The sequence below is a fragment of the Haemorhous mexicanus genome, chromosome 7 (genome assembly GCF_027477595.1).
Source record: "Haemorhous mexicanus isolate bHaeMex1 chromosome 7, bHaeMex1.pri, whole genome shotgun sequence".
Classification (NCBI taxonomy): domain Eukaryota; kingdom Metazoa; phylum Chordata; class Aves; order Passeriformes; family Fringillidae; genus Haemorhous; species Haemorhous mexicanus.
Genome location: NC_082347.1, coordinates 2956939 through 2978705, shown reverse-complemented (window position 1 = coordinate 2978705; position 21767 = coordinate 2956939). Strand labels below are relative to the sequence as shown.

Below are 21767 nucleotides of genomic sequence, written 5' to 3'. Positions count from 1 at the left end.
CCAGCGCCGCGGGATTTCGCTCTCTCTGTGCCTAACGGGCTCCTACAAATGCACCTTTCCTCCACTTCACTCTAAGGTACTTTGCAATTGAACTAACCCTGGTGCCACCACTGCCACATGGGAAACACCTCAGCTTTGCTGCAAACAGACCAAGAGCCCCCTAATTCTGCAGAGCAGCCATGTTCAAGTGGTTGAGAACTCATTCTCCCTCCCCTTCCTAGCCAACGCTGCTCCAGTGCTTGGAAAGCGTCCTGTGCCAGTTTCCCTTTGCAGCTCTTCCACTCCCTCTGCCACCCAGACACAGGCTCTGGTGAAATAAACTCCATTCTCCTCTCCCACAAGAAGACATTTATTACAGATATAACACAGTACTAGCAAAACAGGTGACAGACTTGCAATACCCAAGATCACATTTGACATTTTAAGGGAGGCATTGAGGACAAAGCAGGTAATTTGGGAGATCACACTGGCTCAGAAGAATAAATACCTTTTTCCATTACACATCAGGTATGTTAAGTGTCTTCAAACAATAAGTTTCTTACATATCTTACATGTCACAAATGCACAAAAAGTCTTATCAACGTGTTTTGGTTGTGTGTTACTGAAAAGGTATCGGGCCTACAGGTATTTCAGAGATCTTGGCTTTGAATGAGCTCTTATGTAGAATGGCTTGGCAAACTTGGAACAAATACAGACAAATCCGCTCTGTGCAGTGAAAAAAAATGCTGAACCATGTTTAAATACAATAAATTCAAGAAAGAAGTAACTTGCTTCCAAATCCCCAAGTCTTCCTAAAACCATGTTTGTGAAAAAATACTAAAGAAAAAGCATCAAATGAACCAGTATTCAACCTATGTCACGTTAGCTACAAGCTGTGCTGTGTTTCAGTTAGACGGGCAGGTTACACGTGTGAAATGCAGGCTCTACACACTACAGCAAGGTGGAAATCACCGTGGCTGCTGCCTGGTGTGGAGGCAGGAAGGGGCTGCTGCTCCTTTACAGCTGTGCATTTGCTGGGGGTGCTGGCAGCAGGAGGAAGAAGCTGCAACAGTGACTGAGCCTCCACAGCTTTCTGCTGTGCTGCAGTTATTACATACAACTTACCAAAAGGGTTTAGGAAAGGAATTACCAAATAAACTAAGCTATTCATCTACCCTTCTCCCCTTAAACAAGTGAATGTTTAAATTTGTTCACTAGACCAAGATTACACAGAACTGAATCAGTGTTCATAGGAGTTACAGTACAACCACCTTTATGGAACCATAGTACAACATTTTAAACCGACTGTAGTCTTGAATATGTAATACATCGTTAGGAGTAACTAGTATAAAAAGTATCAACATCAGTGGTTTGAATATAAAAATTTATTTAAAGTCAGAGTATGCAACAAATAAAACCTACAGAAAACAGATTTTCCCATCACAATCTGTTGCTTACCAAATAATATTGTGAAAACACATTCCTTCAGTCATTATAAAGTTCTTAAAATACAAAAGAAATTAAATTTTGTAAGAAAGTCTAGTAGACCAGAGACTGTTTCTTCCAAGATGTTCTGCAGAAGCAAGGCTATCCTTCAATACATCCCACGCCATCCTCCTCCACCCATGCTGCCTTGCCCATAGTATCCTCCACTATTTCCACTGCCACGACCTGCAAACAATTGACACAAGGTCACGCATGCATACCTTCAAGAAAGAAAAAACGGGATGGGTGACACAGAGCAACTGGGGAAGGTGACAACTTGCACTAACTGTACTCCAGCACTACTGCTCTTAACCAGCGTCGGTAGCACCATGTGCAAGGCCCCCAGAGACTGAGTTTCAGCAAACCACTGCCCCTCTTTCCCATCTCCCAGGCCAAAGCCCAGCACCCCTGTCCCCCCCAGTCATTCACACATTCCCCAGGACATTTAGAAGAGAACTTGTACTTACTATATCCACCCAAGCCATCAGGGGTTCCGTATCCACCGCTGTAATTGCTACCCATTCCCATTCTGCCAACAGAGCCGTAACCTTGATCTGCAAAGCCAAACGTGCAATGTTACCAGCCTGGAACTCTTCAGACTTGGCAAAGCATCAGCTGAATGTGCAATTGCTGCATACCCATTCCATCTCTGCCATAGCCTCCCATTCCAGAGCCACCTCCAGCAGTGGAATTCAGGAACAGCTCAATATATCGATGCTCTGCAAGAAGCAAAAAAGCCTCCGTTTGTATTTTGTTTTCCAGACCAGGAGCAGAGGTACAAAGCAACCCCCCAACCCTCCACAGGCAGCAGGCCATAAACAAGCGAGTTTGCAATATGGAAAATTGGGAAAACCTCAGGATGGATCTGCTGCTCCCAGCCCTGCCAGAGCAGCAGCCAGGGAACAGGACACTCACGCATGTGATTCTTATCCTTGGACATGGCAGCTACTGCGTCCTCATGTGTTACAAACTCCACATCTGCCTCTCCTGTAGCTCTTCCATCTGCTCCAATATCAATGTGAACTCTTATAGGGTTCAATGGTGAGAAGAACTAGGGAAAAAACAAATTAAAAACCCAACCCTGTTAATGCAGAATCCAAGCCAGGTACCTTTTTTTCCATTTCCATGGTTAGTGGCGCACTGCTTTAATTCAATGTCAATGTCATCCTACCACACAGATTTAACTACTCACTTCTCAAGTAGTACTCAGTGGTTGTGGGACAAAGGTCAACCTACATTTACAACCCATTGTTACTACACAGCTTGGAGAGCTGCAGCTACAGAGCCCGAGGAGCTTCCTTTGAACGCACAGATACAAACAACTCCTGCCCACACACACTGCTCTGAGCAACACAGTTAAATGTGATGGCATCCTGGACAAGAAAATCAGTTGGTTTTCATTTGGCTCTGCTCTTCCAGATTTCTCAAAGCAAGGATGCATTCATGGAATCCAAGAGAAGCCGCCTGCCAATAGCACTGCTCTTCCTCACTGCCCCAGATCTAAGCCTGACTTTCGGCTCTTGCTGTCACATAGTCTTTACTCTAAATGGAACAATCAAACTGGCACAAGAAAATCCACCTCTATTTAAGTAAACCAACCCACCCACAAAAGCAAACAAGCAAAAGCTTAAGAACAGAGCTCTGCATATATAACACACAGGTGCCACTGGCAAGACAGCCCCTCTCCAAAGATGTGCTATGTTTAAACCAGGCCTTGTATCCCAAGAAAACCTCTTCCCTGACAACACCACATCTGCAGTGACACAAGAATGCATTCCCAAGATTCTGCAGACGCACCTCTACCTGCCATCCTGATCTCTTACGAGAGGAATACAGTCCCCTCCAAGCCAACACAGCCTGCCCACCCTACCCCTCTTGAAATAAAGTCTCAGGAGAACAACAAACAAATAGGCAAACTAAGCAATTTAAGCCTCACACCTTCTGTCATTTTCACAAAATCAGAGAAGCTTAAAAAAATCCTAAAGGCCTTAAAATGAGGATACTGATTACAGCAACTGTTGTCTCTGCAATCCATCTTTTATGGAAACGAAAGAGCAGGGAGTGCAGGGATTAATGTTAAATATAGCTTTGCTGACTTCTCTGGTAATCCCACCTCAGACAGCAGCTTTATAAAAGCTCGTTAACTTTGTGCAGATGTAGCAGTGACTCGTTTGAGAAGGCTCCCCGAGTTTGGGCTGGGACAGACAGGGACATGCACACTGCTGGCATGAGGAAGCCCTTTCCCCCGTGGTACTTACGTTAGCAATATCGTTTTCCGTGGCTCGGAAAGGCAGCCCTCTCATGTGAACAAAATGACCGCCACCATGGAACCCCGACCCTGCATCTCCAGCTCCATAGCCATGTCCTCCCATGCCTATTGGAAAACCCAAACCAAAAAAACCCACACACCTCTAAGATCATGAAAAGCCAAAAGTCATCGCTACTCTTTTTCTGAAAGCACTAAATGATACCAGTGAATGCATGGTGTTTACACTTCCCATGTATCAGCCCAAACCTTAACCAGAAGCCCTGCTAAGCCATCTATTTACCTTTTCTTGCAACTCCCCAGTCCCCTCCCCTTTTAAACAGCCTTCTTTACCAAATGGCAGAATGAAACTATTATCGGTCTTGGAAATACTGTGTCTTGCAACTCAAGTAACAGGAAAACCTTTTCAGACAAACTATGAATTTCTTTTACCTCTCCCATCCCTCATCCTGTCGTCATAGCCGTCGTTTCCGTAGCCATAGTTATTATAGCCACCATAATCATCAAAGCCACCATATCCTGTGCAGTGGAGAGAAGGAGAGGAGTGATTACATCACTGCTCGCAAGCCACAGAGCAATGCACACACAACACTCAGTCCTGCAGGCTCTGGGCAGCCAGCACCTTGCAAGCAGCCTCTGCAGACTGTCAAACCTGCATTTCTGAACATGGTGCAGAAGTACATTTCATTTTGTGTAACACAGACTGAAACATGCACATGGAAAGATCTGATTGTAATGAAAATTACTCCCTTATTATTAACATTCATTGTAAATACTCAGCCACATGTTTTGATATGTTACAAGTTTTTTTCAGATAAATCCATCCAACCTAATGGGCATTACAGCTACTGCCATGTCTCATTTCTTGACAAGCATGTCAGAAACATGAAACTGCCAAGAGAACCTGTGTTCATTAGATGAACATACCACCGTCATATCCACCACCTCCTCGACGCATTCTGTCATACATACTTCCACGCCCAGCTCCATAATAACCCCCTCTTCCTCCTAATGGTCTATCATATGGTCCAGGTCGTTGTTGTCCCATCATTCTTCTTGGCATGTCAGAGAATCCTCTGATTTCGCTCTTACTACTTTTGAAGATTTCAATGTATCTAATAAGAGAGGATTTTCAAGGTAACAGTAAGAACACAGGCAGAAGCAGTCTGAATTTTACAAAAGGCCATACTACATTTTCTAGAGCCAAACGTACAAGCCAATAGCAGTGACTAGAAATACCATACAACTTAAGTTTCTCCTCAAAACTGTAAGAATCTTAAGTGTATTTAAAAAAACCCACTTTAGAGTGGCAAAAATTACTATGTGAAAATTCTAGCTGTACGAATTAAGCTTAAAACGTGTCTTTCCAGTATGAGAAACATACTGTTGAAAAACAATGGCTATAGCAGCATTTATCACAAATTACCCTACACGAGCATGATTGAAACAGTTTTCTGAGTTTAGCAAACTACCCAGTGCAATACTGTCTCCCCCACCCCCCAAATCTACTGTATTTCCCAAGTTAACTTAGGATCAGTTATAAAAATTCTTAAAAACAGCCAATTCCCCAATGGTCCCCAACCCCCCAAAAGCATTACTGACCCACAACCCCCAAAAAAGAAAGATTTAACACCATCCCAAACTCTCCATCCCCACCTGTGCCCTATTCTTTCCTTGTGTTTCCCCAGAGCATTTTCTGCTATCTCCTTTGAAGCAAACTGCACGAAGGCCTCCCCTGTGCTTCTCCCCTGGTAGTCCAGCGTCAATGTTATCCCATTTGGCACGATTTCCAACCCTTTAACCCAAGGACAAATAACCCCGTCAAGGGGAACAGTGTTAAAGGCTGAAACATTCCCATCTGTAGCAAATACTTAAAGCATATCTAAACAACAACAACGAAAAAGAAAACCACCTTGTTTCCCCCATCACCCAACAATACAAGCCCTGGATCTTTTCATTAAGCATTTATGGATTTAGCCATACTTCTTTTCTGTTTAGACTATACAAAAATGCAACCACCTATGTTACACGAAGAAAATATAGCAGCCCATCAAGCAATTTAACTGATCCAAATGCTAACATTCAGGTTACCCCCCTGTGCAAGGTACGTTTCCCACCTCGGCAAAATCAGGTACATTTTGTGTTCTACTATATCTACGGTTATCTCTGCTTCATTTACAGGGCATAAATCTTAATTACGATAAACTGATTTAACACAATCCCTCCCCATCCACCCCATTAACAGCTATTAAACATGTACAAAGCACTGTGTAAAACATACAAAAAACTCTACAGAAACTCTATAGAAACCCACTACACTACGACTATACTGGAGGTACCTTGGAAAAACTGAACAATCTCTTCTTTACTGCAACCAAATGGGAGGCCTCGGAGTCGTACCACTGTTCCGTCATTGGTTGTATCATTGGGCCCATTGTGTTTTCCAGTCCAGTCCATCTTTTATTTAATTTAAATCCTAAAAAAAATAAAAAAAAACCAAAAAACAAAAACCAAAACACAACAAAACAGAAATTAAAAAAAACCCCTGAGTTTCCGTCCGTGCTTAAGTCCCGCCCCAAAAAGAAATCTGCTAAGATTTCTTTTATTTAGAAAACATAATGGATCACGAGCTTTATTTCTGTTCTGGATTTGAAAGCGGCCATCTAGAGACATGCCAGCGGGATCTAAACCCGCCACCGCGGGGACTGAACCCCGCCACCGGGGCTGCTGCTGGGAGCACCGCGTGGACGGCGGGCAGCACGTGGGCAGGCACGGCACAGAAAGCTCGGCATTTACTCCGAGAACACTGCACATCCACTCCGTAAAGCCTCCTTGGTTTTGCTTTTTTCGGCCGTTTTTTCCCTTGAAGCGCCACAGCTGAGGAAGGGCCTGGAGCCACAAGGCCTTTCTTTGTCTGCCCGCAGCCGGGGGCGGCGGGGGCGTGTGCGTGACTGGGGCGTGTGCAGGAGGGCACCGCCGCCGAACCACAAAGGGAGCCGCCATCGCCGCCTCGGTAGGCGCGGAGCCATCGCGATCCCGCCTCCCGCCGTCCTCCCGAGACCGCGGCCCTGACCCCCCGCCTGCTCCCCGCCGCCATTTACCGCACCTCCCCGGGGCGCCCGCCACTCGCCTGCCCCGCTCCCGCCGCGTCCCGCTGCCCACCTCTAGCCTCGGAGGTGCTACGCTGCCCAGCCCGTGCCGTGCCCCCTCACCGCCGCAGGAACCCCCGCCCGCCGCTCTCCCGGGGCCGCCGCTGCCGCCGCCGCCGCCCTCGGCTCCCACCGCTCAAAATGGCGGCCGCGCTCGGGAACGAGGCTCCGCACCGCCTCCCCCTCCCCCGCCCACGGGCGCGCGCCGGGCCCGACCCGGCGCCAGCCGGGCCCCGAGCCCTGAGCCCCCGCCCTCGGCACCCTCCGCCCGCCGAGCCCCCCCGGGCGGGCCCCGCCGCCGCCGCTCGCCCGGCCCGCTCGCCCTCTCCGCTCACCGCGAGCCTCTCGCGCACCCCTGGCCGTGCCCCGGCAGCCGCTCGCGCCGGGCAAGACGCGCCTCCTCGCTCACTGCCGAGCCGTCAGGCGGGCCCACACCTGCGCAGCGCCCACGGGCAGCGGAGCGTCCGGGCCGCGCGACTATCGCGATACCCGCGCCGCGCGCCGCCTCACACCCGCCTGGGCAGCTCCCGCGCACGCGCCACTCACGGGGGGAGAGCGAGGGAGGGGGGTGGCGGTGGTGGAAGGGAGCGACCGCGCATGCGGGGTAGGGGAAGGGGCGTTCCGCTTCGCCTTTCGCCGCCTCCTCTGCTGAGGGGCCGCCCGGGCGCGTGCGCGCTCCTCCCTCGGTCACGCGGCGGCCGCCGCTCGTTTTGGCGCCAAGCGGGAGCGCGCGCGGCCAGGAGCGGGGGTGGGGCGCGCGCCTGCCCGGGCATGGCCTCGCGGCGCCGCCATCGCCTCGCGCCCGCGCTGATGGCGGCGGCTGCGGCCGGCCGTGCTCTGGAGCTTGACTCTGGCTCAGCGCGTCCCTCTCCCTCGGCGCAGCTTTGGGGGGGAGTGAGCATGAGGAAGGTTGCCCGCTGTGGGCGCACGCCGTGGCTGCTCCTCACGTCTCCTCAGCGGAGCTGCCGAGCCGGGCAGGATCCCGCCTCCCTCAGCGCGGGGCGCGCCGGGCCGGGCGCTGTGGGGAAAGGGCGCGCTGAGGCGCTCAGGGGCTGGTGGCGAGGCAGGTTAAAATGTGTGTTTGAGTGCAATCAATCAGTGCGGGGCGTAGGAAGGAATCTCAATCCGTGCCGGCGCTGGGAAGTGACGGGATGGGGCCGCTGGCTCCGCCTGCCGTCGGGAAAACTTTGGCTCGGAGTTGTGCGGGCGGTCTGGGTAAAACAGGTTAGAGAGCACAACCGGTGCACACGGCAATGCAGATTCCAATTTTTACGGTCGATGCATTTACAAACCGGCCATTTTCTGGAAATCCTGCGGCAGTTTGTCTGCTTGAAAATGTAAGTTAAAAAAACCCCAGCTGTTTTTTGAGGTAGTGCCATGACATTTGCCATTCTGTACTTGGCCTGAGCACTCAGCACTGCATTAGACTTTATTTCTTTACTCGAGACTTCTGTTTTCCAGACTTGTTTGCTGTGGCACAAGAATACAGAGAAATTAGCCCAGGGGTGCTGTTTATATATATATATATTTTTTTTTTTTTTAAATTTTTTTTTTTTTTAATTAAAACGATGTCGTACAAGACAACGTTTGACTTTTTTGTGGGCTGTTAAAAATATTTTGTTAAGGAACAGACTGGGTTGATTTTGAGTTAAAAGAAATGGCCTAATTTTTTCAAGAATAATTCAGAATAAAAGTTCTGAAGAATAAAGAAGGATTCAGGGTGAAGTCTGAAAAGTAACGCTGTAAAACAGAATTAGTGCTCAGTAGAAGGGGATTTGGTTTTGGCGTGGGTTTTTTCCCTTTTTTTCTTGAATTTTTCCTCTTTCTCTGGAAAGAAAAAGAGCAGGTACAGACCTCGATGTGAGTCTTTCACCATTAGTATGTTGGGTTCAGCTTTGGCCAAGTTTAAACAACCAGTTTTTATGGCTTCAATGTTGCATGGTGGTTTTGGTGCAGTTGACAGTAGTTCTGCTCCTCATCAGGGTGTTGTGAACAGTTGGTACTCATTGGTACCCGTTTCTAACAAAAATAATTATTAAGATGGATTAGAAATTTACAGGCCTTGTATTGTTTGCATAGTAACTCCTGATAAAAACTGTAAATATAAAATATATGTAGAGTAGCCAGTGGCAACATCTTGTAATGCCAACATGAATCCTTTCTAGAGTTCCTAAGTCTGTCTAAATCTCATATAACATTGCCTACTTACCAGGTCAGCCAAAGGTATGACTGGGAACATCTCTCTTCAGAGATATTTTTGATCCCATAAAATCTAAATACTCTCAAAATTATCTCTGTATTAAAATTATGAGCTTCTAATTTAATTTTTTATATTAATTTTACTTTGTTACCTCAAGATATCGTGAAGCTACCTTACTTGCATGGCTTTGGGATGCAGATGGTTAAATTTTTCTGCAGTTCCTGGAAGTAAAGGCTTTAGTGTGACAGCTAAAGCTGAGATGCTAATTCAGCATTTTATTCTAAGATTGAAGGAAGTGTGATGCTGCCATGCAAAACAACTGTTCTCTGTTCCCTCCAGAGTCTCAGCAGAGCTTTACAGAAAAAAAATCAGGAGAAATAAATGCAAGAATGGCAAAAGCAGTCCTCGCTGTGTTTCAGAGGTGCCACAGGATGGCAGTGTTTCAATAAAGTTCCATGTCATTAAAAAGAAAGGTGGTTTTAATACCGTTTTTGCTGGTCTTTGTTCTGGTCTAGGATCTTTGCAGTAACTGACAGAACTCTTCCTGGGATAAAGGGATTGTAACTGTCCTGTAGAATGGTAGAATGCTAACTGTACAGAATTCAGCCTGCAAGTGCAGTTCTAGTGGACTTAGCAGTTATTGGTTTGTAGCTGTGGTGTGGGATTTTGGCTGAAAAGGGTTAGTTATTGGAGGAAGTAATTCAAGTTTAAAGGGCCCGTTTTTATCTCTCAGAGGCTGAACCTGACCAGCTCCCTTGAGTACTTTGTTTCACTTGAGTTTCAGTGTTTTAAAGGTTAGATTCTCAAACCTGGCCAGTCAGCATAACTGTGGGGAAAGAGCTGTGCAACATGGGCCAAGGAGAGTGTTATACAATCCCTGGGGCTTGGGTATCTTGGGATCAATGTCCACTGGCTTAAATCACAGGCACTTTGTGAGCTCCAGCAGTTTCATTTATTTTTTTTTTTCCAGTTTGTCTCTTCTCAGCTCCTACCTAGGGAGTGTATTGTCCCACTTAAAGTTGTTTTTACTCTCAGAGATTATTTTGAATTAAAAGTGAATCTGTGTTTTATTATAATAGAAAATTAAGTGTCTGGATTTGACAGAAAGTTTGATGCTGCATTTTTTGGCCTGTTCTTGACTGGATTTGTTATGTCATCCCTAGGACCTGGATGAAGATTTGCACCAAAAAATTGCAACAGAAATGAACCTTTCAGAAACAGCTTTCATCAGAAAACTGAAACCTGGAGATGACTTTACCAAAAGTTAGTGGTTCTGCTTACAAGAAAACATCAGACAAACGCAGAATTCATTCAGACTCACTCTGTGGAATAATTTCCAGCTGAATCAGTTTGCTGAATCTGCTCACTTGGCAGTTTTGTGTTGGCCTGAGCCAAGGGGCTCCTCCACTGGTCTGGCCTTAGATTCCAGGTTAAGGAGTCATGTTTATCATCTTTGTTGTTTGATGGATTGTCCAGGGAGTAGGATTTTGTACAGTCTCTGTAATTAAAAATATTAAGGATAGTAGTTACTGTAATTACTTGCTCCTGTTAATAAATTGGAATTTATTTTAGGGTTAGACTAATTGCTTGGAGCAAGAAGTTACAGTACTTTTCATTTTTCATGTTAGCACTTTGCCAATATGTTTACCATGCTTATTTTGGGTCACCCATCTCTAGCAGCATACAGAGTGCCAGCTTCTTTATCATTACAGTGCTTTTGGTACTAATGGGCTGTTTGTGGCCTCAGACCCACAGAGCTGCCCAAGGGGTGCACAGTTCTTTCAAAGGAATTTGGGCACTCAGCTACACCTGACACTGTGTGTGCTGAGGGGTGCTGGGGGTGAACCAGGAACATCAGAATGTCTTTTGTCATCTGCTTCTGGAACATGAATTGGTCTAGTGAGGGCTGCTGGACACAGTGTGTGTTTCTGCAGGCCTTCATGATCAGTATGTTTAATTTAATGTTAGTTAAAGAAAAAACCAAACCCATCAACTCTGTTATTTTAGGGACATGTGAATTTATGGGAGTGCTTAATGTCCTCTCAGTCCAAGTCTGGCTGTGTGTCTGGAGTGTTCAGGCAGCCGTTCTGGGTCACGTTTGTCTCCCCTCAGGCATGTGCATGAATCCTGCAGGTCCTGCTCCCAGGCACAGCTCCTACTTGGAGCAGTGCAGGAGCAGCAGGGAGCAGGCTCAGGGCTGCTCTGGGCCAGCCCCCACAGCACTTCACTGCTGGGGCCATTAGCTTCCACCACAGGCTTTTATTTGAGTTCTCTTTGTTATTATTAGAGGGCACTGACTTTAGTGTGTGAACTTTCCATAGTTGCAATGACAAGTCTGGTTTGGATTAAACCAAAATCCTTTTTCACTTCTTGTTGTGTTTGTATGGTAATTATTCACTTGAAACGCATGTGCAAAACTTACAGGAAACCAAGTATCATACGTGTGATACTTGGTTTTGAAACAGCAAATAGAAATATGATTTCTAGTGAAATGAAGGGTTGGTAGACATTAGAGGCTTTTACCAGACTAAACTGGTGGTTTAAGCAAAATAATTTATAACTGAGCTAACTCCAGTACAGGTTCTGTTATACCAGCAAAACCATCCATCACCTCTAAATGGTAACCTGGCCTGCAGGTGATACAGATCATGACTCTGCCTCTGTAGGATTTCATAATACACACCGACATGGAGGCTTTATCTTCTAAATAAGACCTGTTCAGGACAAAGGAAAATCTGTGCAGCATGCAAAGGTTGTTGACCTGATTCAAAAGGGATAGCTATTCTGAAAAATCAGTGCAAAATGGGTACCTAGAAGTGTGTTTAGGACCAAAACTGATTGTAACGTGCATTTTGATTAACTGAAACATCATCACTCTATATATATATTGAGGTAAAATTAAGATATGGACTTCTTCCACTTAATAGCACTAAATAAACTTTATATTTCCAAGGTTCCTGCTTTGGGCTCAGATGGTTCACCCCAGCCAGTGAAGTTCCTCTCTGTGGTCATGCTACTCTTGCATCAGCTGCTGTGTTATTTCACGTACAAAGTAGGTTTACAACCAATCTATTTCTATATTTTTTAGAGCATTTACTTGTAATTCACATCTCTGGTTTTTAAGACAAAGGCAATTAAACATTCAGAACACCTGTGGAACACAAATGGAGATACCCTGGGTATTGCCTTTTACTTCTGCTCTGTAGTTAACAGGCTGTAGTCTGATGCCTACCCTCTGATTCCCATGCCCTGCTATTACTCTGGTTTATGGAACGTGCTAAATATGCAAATGTCATCTGGGAGAGGTATAGCAGGATTTGATGAATAGGGAATATTGCTCTTTCTGTTAAAAGGGCATTCCCATTCATTCTAGACAAATGCAGGAATGATTCCCTGACAATTGCTGTGTTCATTAGCCTCAGCAGATTTATTGAGTTAGTTGGGAATTTTGCCCAGAATACAGTGTTGCTCTAGATATATTTGAGCTGCATAACTAACTTTTTCTGAGTATACTGAGCTACTCTGAGGGCTATGACAATTTAGATTAAAATTCTAATGTTTGATAATGTTGCAATGTTCTCTCTCTAGAAAATACAAACTCAGTTCTCACGTTTGTGACACTGAGTGGGGAATTAAAGGCCAGACAAGAGAAAGATCATATTGTCCTGGACTTGCCACTTTACACAGCCTACCCCCAGGTTAGTCAAAATTTTATTCAGGATAGGCTTTCAAGGAAAGTATGTGTTTGTATGTGTATGTCAGTATATGTGTCTGTCTGTAGTTGCATAGATACATGCATATATATTGCATTTTTCACAGTGTGTGTGTTTTTTTTTTCTTCAGGAACTTAAGGAAGTAGAAGAATTAATAAAGGTAAAAGAAGAATCCATCAGTTGTCTTAGATAAACATTTATAATAGCTTTGCTTATTTTTATGTATTAAAATGGCTAAAAAAGGATGACAAGGCACTGCCCAATACTCTGGAAACACCAGACTTCAAAGCTCTCAGTAATGGGTCAGTGGGTCATGGAGTGGAATTCTCCACAGGGCTGCAGCTGAACCTGTGTCTCCCATTTCCATTGACCAAAGTGTCAATATTTATTTCAATGGCATTTTCAGCCTTTTGTGTGCATAAGAGGACAGTCTGTGTCCTTGCCCTCCTCTAGGTGCTGGATTTCTTCCCAAATTGACACATATGGGGCCTGTAACTCCCCCATACCCATTCAAACACTTGGTGCATTTGAAGACCTTGCATAAGCCCTCTTCTAGCAGGGAATGTGCTTTACAGAAATGCTGAGGGAATAATATTTTATATTCAAGTGCTGATGGGTTTTTGTGTCTCTGCCCTGCCCACCAGGCAGCTGTTGGTGACATGGTTGTTCAAGATGTCCGTTATTCTCCCGACACAAGGAAGCTCCTGGTCCGCCTCAGTGATACTTATGACAGGTATATGGCACTCTTTTAATTGGTTAAATCAAGAATGCAGAAGGTGCAAAGCTGAGTAAGATCATTCTGAAATCTGTCTTCAAGGGAAGGAGGTGTAGGAAGCAGTTTGAATGCTGGTGTGTTTTTCCCATCCATCTGAGTCTAAAGATGATCCAGTGACCTGGCAGGAAGTTGGGAGTCCTGCTTCAGTTCAGGGCACATTGGCAGAAGGCCAGGGATTCTTTCTTCCATTGGACTGTAATCTGCTTACACATGCTTAACAGCACCATAAGTAGCTTTAGAGAGAAAATTCCAATTCAAATGATTCCAAAGCATTTGTTAATCTCATCTGAATTTCATTGTTAATTCAAGTATGATTTAGGTATATACTGCTGAAACAGAACTTCTTTAATCAGGCCAAATTAGTATTACTACAAACTTGAAGTTTGGCCTAACTAATGGTTAAGGTCTGGGGTACCAAGGAAAAAGAAATATATCTCAGCTGAGTACTTATTATTTCATTCTTTCAGACTCTTTTGTAGGGAGGTATCAGCCAGTTGTAGACTGCTTTAGGATGCCATGAAGACCTGAATGATGTTAGTTATTTGCCTGCTCTGAAAGGAGCTGGAGCACTTGGTACATTCTGTAGTGAGGCAATAATTCTTTCAATGATTAAAATGTTGAAACAAGGTGATTTTTTTTTTTTTTTGGTGGCTAATATTTCAGGAAGCTCTGTTTTCAGAGATAAATAGGAAATACATGGCTTGATGTTTTTTCTCTGCTCATTCAGAGTGCATGAGGTTCAAGGTGATTTTTCTGTCAAATACCATTGTGAGGACAACGCTAGGGATCTTGTCTGCTCTGGTATTTTAGGGCTGGTTTTGAATTGTAGGGAAGATGATTCTATAACTTTATTTTTTCTTTTCAGTACTTATATTCATGTAAAATGAATTAAGGGCTATTAAATTTTCAAAATTATATTCAAGGTCTGTGTTGGAAAACTTGAAAGTGAGTGCACAACACTTTTTGTCAGCTGAAAAGACAGGAAAATTGAAAGGACTCATACTCACTGTTAAGGGAAATTCCAGTGGAAAAGGCCATGATTTTTACTCCAGATATTTTGCACCTTGGGTTGGAATTCTGGAAGACCCTGTTACAGGTATGTGTTTGTATGATAACCAGCTCATACCTTTTCTTTCAGTTCAATTAAAAGGTTCTTATTCAGATTTGTCAATCTGTTTTTGTACTTTGGAGTCTCTTATAAATTATTGGTTTATATGGATAGCAGGAGTGCTCATTAAACTAAAAACTTTTATGACTGAGGCCAACTCATTCAGAAAAAATCAAATCAGTTTCTTACTGTCATTAGGCCAGATATTCTTGTGTCTTTTTCAGATCTTTTCCCTCAAGTATTACAAATAGATAAAAGTGAGAGACTAGTTCATTCCTGGATGAGTGTTGCAGTGCAAATTTATATCCTTTTCTGTTGCTGTTCTTTTTTTGTGGTGCTTTGGAATTTTGTTTGGGTTCTTTCCCAATGCATTTCAGCTGAGATCTTCCCTAATTTCATGACACTGCTGCTGTTCTCAGGCCTGTGAGAGCTCACAGCTCACAGCTTAGGGCAGCAGGGCGTGTTCCTGCCTGCTCCTCTGACGCTGCACTGCCTGATGCTGTTCTTTGCTTAGGTACCATCGAATTATTAGTCAGCTGAGAATTGTAGCTAGTGATGATGCCCTCACCTAGCAAGATTTGCTTTGAAGCTAGAGGATGTGGAAGTAATACTGCTTTACCATAAATGGAAATTATAAAGCCTTAAGAGTCTGCACAGCAGACAGAACTTAGGTTTTTTTACTCTAAACACACGTGGCACTTGATTTATGATATTTACATTTTGACTATGCTTGCTCTGTAAAGTAGTGATTGTAATTTAATTCTGTACTTTGTTTTCCGATTTCTTTTAAGGATCTGCTCATGCTGTTTTAAGCAGCTACTGGTCAGAGCAGCTGGGGAAGAAAGAAATGCTTGGTAAGAGAAACTGTTTCATTGCAAAGCCGTCCATTTGTGTAAATCTACTCACTAGAAAAGAAAAGGTTGTATTACTACTGCAATGCAAACTGTAGCAATAGCTCCCTATCCATTTCTTCAAGATGAAAAGAATATTAAGTAGTATTTTGTGTGTGGGGTAGTCTTTGAGAAATTGCTTTCTTTCCTATCCACCACCATGACACATCATGCCCCGGGGAGTTTGAAGTGTTTGTTTCTGGATCATAACTCTGCTGTCAGTTTTTGATCTTGGCTTTGGGGTTTTAGTTCTCATGACCTTTCATCATAGCTGGAGCTTGGGGAACCTCAGGGGATGTTTATGTGTATGGTTCAATCAATGAGATGTGCTTACTAGAGCACACCTTTGTTACTAAGCAAGAAACTTAAGAACGTGGTGGAAAGAAACCAAGAGAAGCTGTTACCATATGCCAGTGCTAAATGAGGAGGTGTTGGGTGACTCCTTGCTTCTCCTGTTTCTGGTGCTTTGCCAGAGAACAGAAGAGCAAGAGAAGCAATACAAAATACCCTCCTGGTATTTATACAAAATTCCCTACCTGGTTCCCCAAAAGGGAATGGGCCAATTCTGCACACAAGCCTTTGGTCACATTTAGTTTAGAGCAGAGGCTGGATACTTGATCTAATAAAGTTCTTTGTCCATAAAAGCAAGCACTTTTCCAAACAGCTAGCCTGGATCTAAGCCTTTCTGTCTTGGGTCAAATACATCTCAGAATGGGTTTTCTTGAGGATGGTAAGTCTTTAAAGGATCCACCATGAACAGGACCTTCCCCATCATGGACCAAAGGAGAGATTTAACCTTCTGTCCCAAAGATCTTGTATTTGCATTTACACCACACAATATCTGTGATAGCTTAAGTAATGTTGGGGAGAGGTGTGGGGGAAATCTCAACATATTTTCTGAAGATTAAAAACTGTCTTTGGTAATGTGTCCTTATGGACTGGCTGTTTCTCAGAAGATTTAGACATTTTTAGGTGTTAATGTGGGCCTGAAACTCCCCATAGCAACTATAGATGCTGCATCTTTAAGTACTCAGATAGGCTGGAATTCTGTCTGTACTTAAAATTGACACTTTCTACCTGTTTTGCATTTTCATGTATTTTGTATGTGCTGTCCCTGTTCTGCTTTTAGAGAAACTAGCTCAAGCAGCCAGGGCAACTGATACTGTAATCAGCTTCTCTAATGTGTTTAGCACAAAAAAGTCCTATCTGCCCACAAGATAGGTTTGTGTTGTTTGGGCTTTTTTTTTCTGTCATATTTCATGCATATATGTCCTCAAACTTCTTCTGTGGGGGAAATCACACAAAACTGTTTTAAACAGGACAAGTTCATCTGATGTGTGTTTATGAGAAATAACTTTTCCTTACATGTGTCTGTCTGAGAGGTATCAGGTAGTATTGGGCAAAGTCTTCTACTAATGAGATTATTTGGAAAAGATAGCTGGCATTCCAGGACATTCCATATCAGCAATTATTAATAAATAAGAGCATCTTTGGACTTTTGAGAAACCTCTGTGGTATCTTCTGTAATATCCGATACTTTTTGTTGCAAGAATAAAGGAAGATTTTCTTCCATAGAATGAAGGTTCTGTTAGTTCCCAAATAGATTACACATAAAGTAATATAAAAATGTGAACATGAAATCTATTGTCAGATCTCTCTGGCTATTGAGGCCTTTAAGAGGAGGTCAGCTGCAGCTCTGCTGAAGCATCAGACTTAATTTCCTGTGTTTGGGTTCTCTTCCTACTTTTTTAGAATAAATTCTCAACAGCAACCACTCCCACTAGCTACAAAGAGAATTTTCCAGTACTTTTACAAGGTGAAATACTTTGTGATCTTTTCTTGAAGCTGGCTCCATGTCCTTGAATTTAAGCTGCTTGTTCAGTCAGGATTTTGTACCAGTCCTTGCCTTTCTTGCATTTGAGGAGTCTCTGCAATGTATAGAAATTATAATCTCTCAGATGTATAGACTTCCACAGTTGCTAGTGAATGCAGTGTGCAACAACTGTCTGTGTATCCAGCCCTTCACACTGTTGGCATATTTCTAAGGTAACATTTATAAACCTACATAAGGAATTCCATACAACCAAACAAATTAGAGAGGACTTCCCAAATTATTGTGATGACAAGGGCTTACCCAGGACAGTTTTTATCTCACTTTAAGCTAGGGGAATCTTGCTATACCAGTTTACTTGGGACAACTGTATTTATTTGTGGGGAAATTTGTTTCTTTTTACTGCCTTTAACTTCTCTGATTCCTTCTGGTACAGAACAGGTTTATAGCATTTAAGGGTTGTTTTTTGGGGGGCAGAAACGAAACAAAAATTACCACCAACGTTACCAACAACAACAAAACACATAAAAAGACAGAAGAAGTTGCTTTGTTAAGGTACAATGAATCTACCTGTATTTAAGTTTTTGCTAATTTGAATTCTCATGAAGTCAAGAGTTTTCTTTGCAGTTTTCATCTTTTACAAGTAATCTCAACACACAGATTGACAACATCAGATTTATGCACAAGTGTTGCCTTTCTTCAAAGGAGAGGTGTTTACCTCCATCAATCACCAGATTTGTCCACCTTTTTTCTTAGGATAAAAAATGTCTTGGAGATCTTCACTTGGGTTAAGGAACAAGTGCTTCTCTCAGCATTCCTCTCTAGGGTTTAGAAATTCGAACAAAATACTAGTGATTTCTTAAGTTTTATTACAAGAGTGTCACTTCTTCCTGGGCTGATGTCATTCTGATGACATTATGAAGAAAATCCATTATTCCTTTAATTGGTGAAGCAGGGGTCATTGGGCTCCATCTAGGCTGGTAAGAAGGTCCAGAACAGGAAGATAACATTTGTACAAGGCCACCAGCTGATGTGTGAGTGCAGGGGGTGTGATACTGTGGTATCACTGGCCTTGTGGCTGCTCCCAAACTTCCCTGTGTGTCAGGGTAACCACAGAGGAGCCCAGGGCACGGTGAGCTCAGCTGTTAGGTGCTGTTTGTACAGTTGTACATACTTGTTTTCATAGCAGATGTGTATAAAATCTATGTACAGTGTGAAGTACTCCTGGTGAATACAGGTGTGGAATGGGCGTGCAGCAGCTTTATGATCTAAAAGGTGAGTGCACTTCAGAGATGCCTGAATGCCTCCAGAGGCACTGCTGTTAAATGAAATCCCCTAGGTATTGAAATGTTCCATGCAGGCCTGTTTACTCTTGGACATAGCATGAAATACCAGTGCTTTTGTGTCAGAGAAGAAATAGGGCAAGTGTAATTTCCATATAAGCTTGTCTAAAAATTTCTTTTGTGAGTTAATTTTTGTTTTTCTTCTACTTTGGATGTTTCTTCCAGAATAGTAAAGTAAAATAAAATGGATCAGTATCAAAACAATCTCAGTAATCCTGACAGGAAAGATCTAGAGTTCAGACATTTAAAGAAGAAATAACCAAACCAACCTTTGAAGAATTGAAACAATCTCTTTTATTTCAATCTGTTATTGTGGAAGACCTCAGTGTGTCTCCACACCTGGCAATAATAAGTGATCAAATTTAGCTGTCCTGGGTCTTTTAAGAGTCTAAAATATTCACTTCAATTACAACTTGAAGCATTACTCCATTCATAGATGGTGTTCTGACAAGTTAAAAACAACCCACGGTTCTATAAATGGAAAAGAACAGAAAGTATCAATCTCAATCTCTAAATAACTCCTGTTTCCACTCTTTCAGAGTGCTTGCTTTGTCTGAGAGTCTAATCTGATCAAAGAAGAGCTTTCTTAGCAGCAGTGCCTGAGAAATAGTTTTAAAGCATACAGCATGTATGACATCAGAGAGCCTGTGCTCTGTTGGGATCTGAATACAATCTCTACCTAATTTATAAATTGTGGGTTTGAGAGGAAAAACGTGCTCCTTAGCTTTGGACAACTTCTGGAGCAGTTGGAAGTTCATTGAGTAAGGGGACTGAACATTATTGCCTCTTCATCCATTTAGAGCCTTTCCCAAAAGCAACACTGTGATTTGCAGGGGTCCCAGGATGAGGGAAGAGATGAGAAAGTTGACTCCATGTTCAGAAGTCTTGGTTTATTATTTTATGATATATATTATAGTAAAACTATACTAAAAGAAATAGAAGAAAAGGTTTCATCAGAAAGTTAGCTAAGAATAGAAAAGGAATGAATAACAAAGGTTTGTCTCTGACTGAGACAGTCTGGACAGCTGGACTGGAGTTGGCCATTAATTAGAAACAACCAGATGAGACCAATCCCAGATCCACCTGGTGCATCCCACAGCAGCAGGGAATCATTGTTTACAGTTTGTTCCTGAGGCCTCTCAGCTTCTCAGGAGGAAGAAATCCTAAGGAAAGGATTTTTCATAAAACATGTCAGTGACACAACATTGCTCAAAACTTTTCTACATGCCATCTGAACCAGACCCTTTTCAAGTCATGCAACTAAAATGAGACTGCTGAAATGAGTTAGAAACTCCACGTGCTAGGTGAACACCTGTGTGTGGCTCAACAGTTCCGACAAAAGCTGAATTCTCTAAGCAATTACAAGCAGAAGGCTGTTTCTATTCAGATTTATCCAGTTTCTATAAATCAATATCTGTTGCATCCTGTGTGAGAATTTGGTGTCAGTTTCTGACAGCTGAAGCAGCATCTGTGTTTCTTTGTAGACTTTTCCCACTGCCTTTGTGAGCTTATCACCCTTTAGCCAGGCACATTCTTTGCGTGCAGTATCAACTTTTGGTGTTCAGTGCCAGTAGAAGGGTCATTCATTCTCATGCAGAACACTTGGTTTTCTTCCTTCTTCCCTCCAAAACTGTATCCCATGAAGGGAGAATTCAAGACTTCTTAGACACATGGAAGAAAATTAATTTGCTGCAACGAAGCAACCTGCCCCTCACTGCTTGTATGAAGTAGCAGGTTTGTCAGGCTCAGTAGGCAAGGTCTGCTTGGAAATACACCCTCAGCTGGCCTTCACCCTAAAGGCAATTCATCCAGGCTGTCCCTGGTGCTGCTTGCTTTCTGGAACCAGAAGCCTCCTTTCCCTGAGTTTTCATGGACTTCTAAATAATTTGGGATGCACAGTAGTTTTTAACTCTGGGTTCTTGTTTCCCTTCAGCGTTTCAGTGTTCCCGCCGTGGAGGAGAGCTGCAGATTTCCGTGCGCGGTGACGGCAGAGTTGACGTTGCTGGGCAAACTGCTGTTGTGTTAAAAGGAAACCTGACTTTGTGAAAGAACTGCCACCAATCTCCCTCCAATCTCACTTTATGTTACTCTGATTATGCTGATTTGATCTCAGCTCTAGGCAGTGAATTACTACTGTTCTCAAAATCTTTGATTACTCGTTGGCCATTTTTAAAAATGGCTTGAAAGTACTCACTTCTCATCTTCAAAATCCTTGGCATTCTTCACGTCCATCTTGCCACTTCCTATGTGCACTGACCAGTGAAAATGTTCGAGTACAGCTATCTTGTTTTTCTGCTTTTAAATGATTCTTCTCTTTATTTTCAAATTCCATGCTGAAATCCCTTACTGCTTCTTGGATTAAACTATAAGCATCTGTTTGATAATCAAACTTTTCCCATGTAGATAATTTTTCATGAAATCTGAATTAATTAAAAAAAAATACATTGAAATGGCAGCCATGTTCACTAACTTACTTGAATTAAAATATGAAAAAATAGAAATGATTTAGAATGTGCCTTGTGGTTCTCTTTTATGAACAGTTTTTTTCAAAGTCAAATGGTATGGCCTTTGATCATAGCACTGCTGCTTGGTCAATACTTTTAATTAAAGGTTTTGTAGGTTTAACAAATTGACCTTGTGATGCACCTAAAGCTGATTAAAATCTGAGGGGAAATTTTATTGGTTACAGTAATGTCAATTATTTTTTGAAACCTGAAGATTTTCTCCTAAACTGAAAGCTTCTTCTATAGTCTTCATGAAGTGTACTGCTTCAGATTTTGTCACCATGGTGTGATCTTTCACTGGATTTATTAGGGATATGGAACTTTCAGTGACTCTAGCTGAAACTGTTTTCCTTTTCAAGTCACCTCTGTCTTAAGCTTTGCTTTAGTTCTTTGCAATATTTCAGGGTGATGTGTTTTGAATTCAGAAGACACTCTAATACTGTGGGAACAGTTGGATGTCATCCTGATAAAAATCATCAGGAACTTAATTGTGCCAAGTTCCTGTTTTTCCGTTTATTTTGAAT

The 21767-nt window shown here is 43.0% G+C and overlaps 2 protein-coding genes across 9 annotated transcripts; one reads left to right on the top strand and one right to left on the bottom strand.

Moving 5' to 3' along the window:
- Positions 1-331: 331 nt before the first annotated feature.
- HNRNPH3 (heterogeneous nuclear ribonucleoprotein H3) lies at positions 332-7403 on the bottom strand. Of its 6 annotated transcripts, none has more exons than XM_059850838.1 (10): positions 7215-7403; positions 6070-6206; positions 5387-5525; positions 4658-4845; positions 4163-4249; positions 3723-3838; positions 2380-2515; positions 2103-2183; positions 1932-2018; positions 332-1685 (listed from the first exon to the last, which is right to left on the bottom strand). In XM_059850838.1, exons 2-10 carry the CDS (start codon positions 6185-6187, stop codon positions 1672-1674), a joined length of 966 nt encoding a protein of 321 aa, XP_059706821.1. In that variant the 5' UTR covers positions 6188-6206; positions 7215-7403; the 3' UTR covers positions 332-1671. The 6 variants fall into 6 exon arrangements, with proteins under 6 accessions (XP_059706821.1, XP_059706819.1, XP_059706817.1 ...); XM_059850836.1 differs by having other exon boundaries at positions 332-1650; positions 7233-7403; XM_059850834.1 differs by having other exon boundaries at positions 332-1650; positions 7215-7402.
- Positions 6605-21243, top strand: PBLD (phenazine biosynthesis like protein domain containing). 3 transcript variants are annotated; one of them, XM_059850843.1, is made up of 9 exons: positions 6605-6743; positions 10243-10342; positions 12033-12131; positions 12668-12777; positions 12923-12952; positions 13437-13525; positions 14491-14663; positions 15467-15529; positions 20673-21243. In XM_059850843.1, the coding sequence occupies exons 2-9, from the start codon at positions 10282-10284 to the stop codon at positions 20783-20785; spliced, it is 738 nt and encodes a 245-aa protein (XP_059706826.1). In that variant the 5' UTR covers positions 6605-6743; positions 10243-10281; the 3' UTR covers positions 20786-21243. The 3 variants fall into 3 exon arrangements, with proteins under 3 accessions (XP_059706826.1, XP_059706824.1, XP_059706825.1); XM_059850841.1 differs by lacking the exon at positions 6605-6743 and adding an exon at positions 7728-8216; XM_059850842.1 differs by lacking the exon at positions 6605-6743 and adding an exon at positions 9520-9552.
- Positions 21244-21767: the final 524 nt, after the last annotated feature.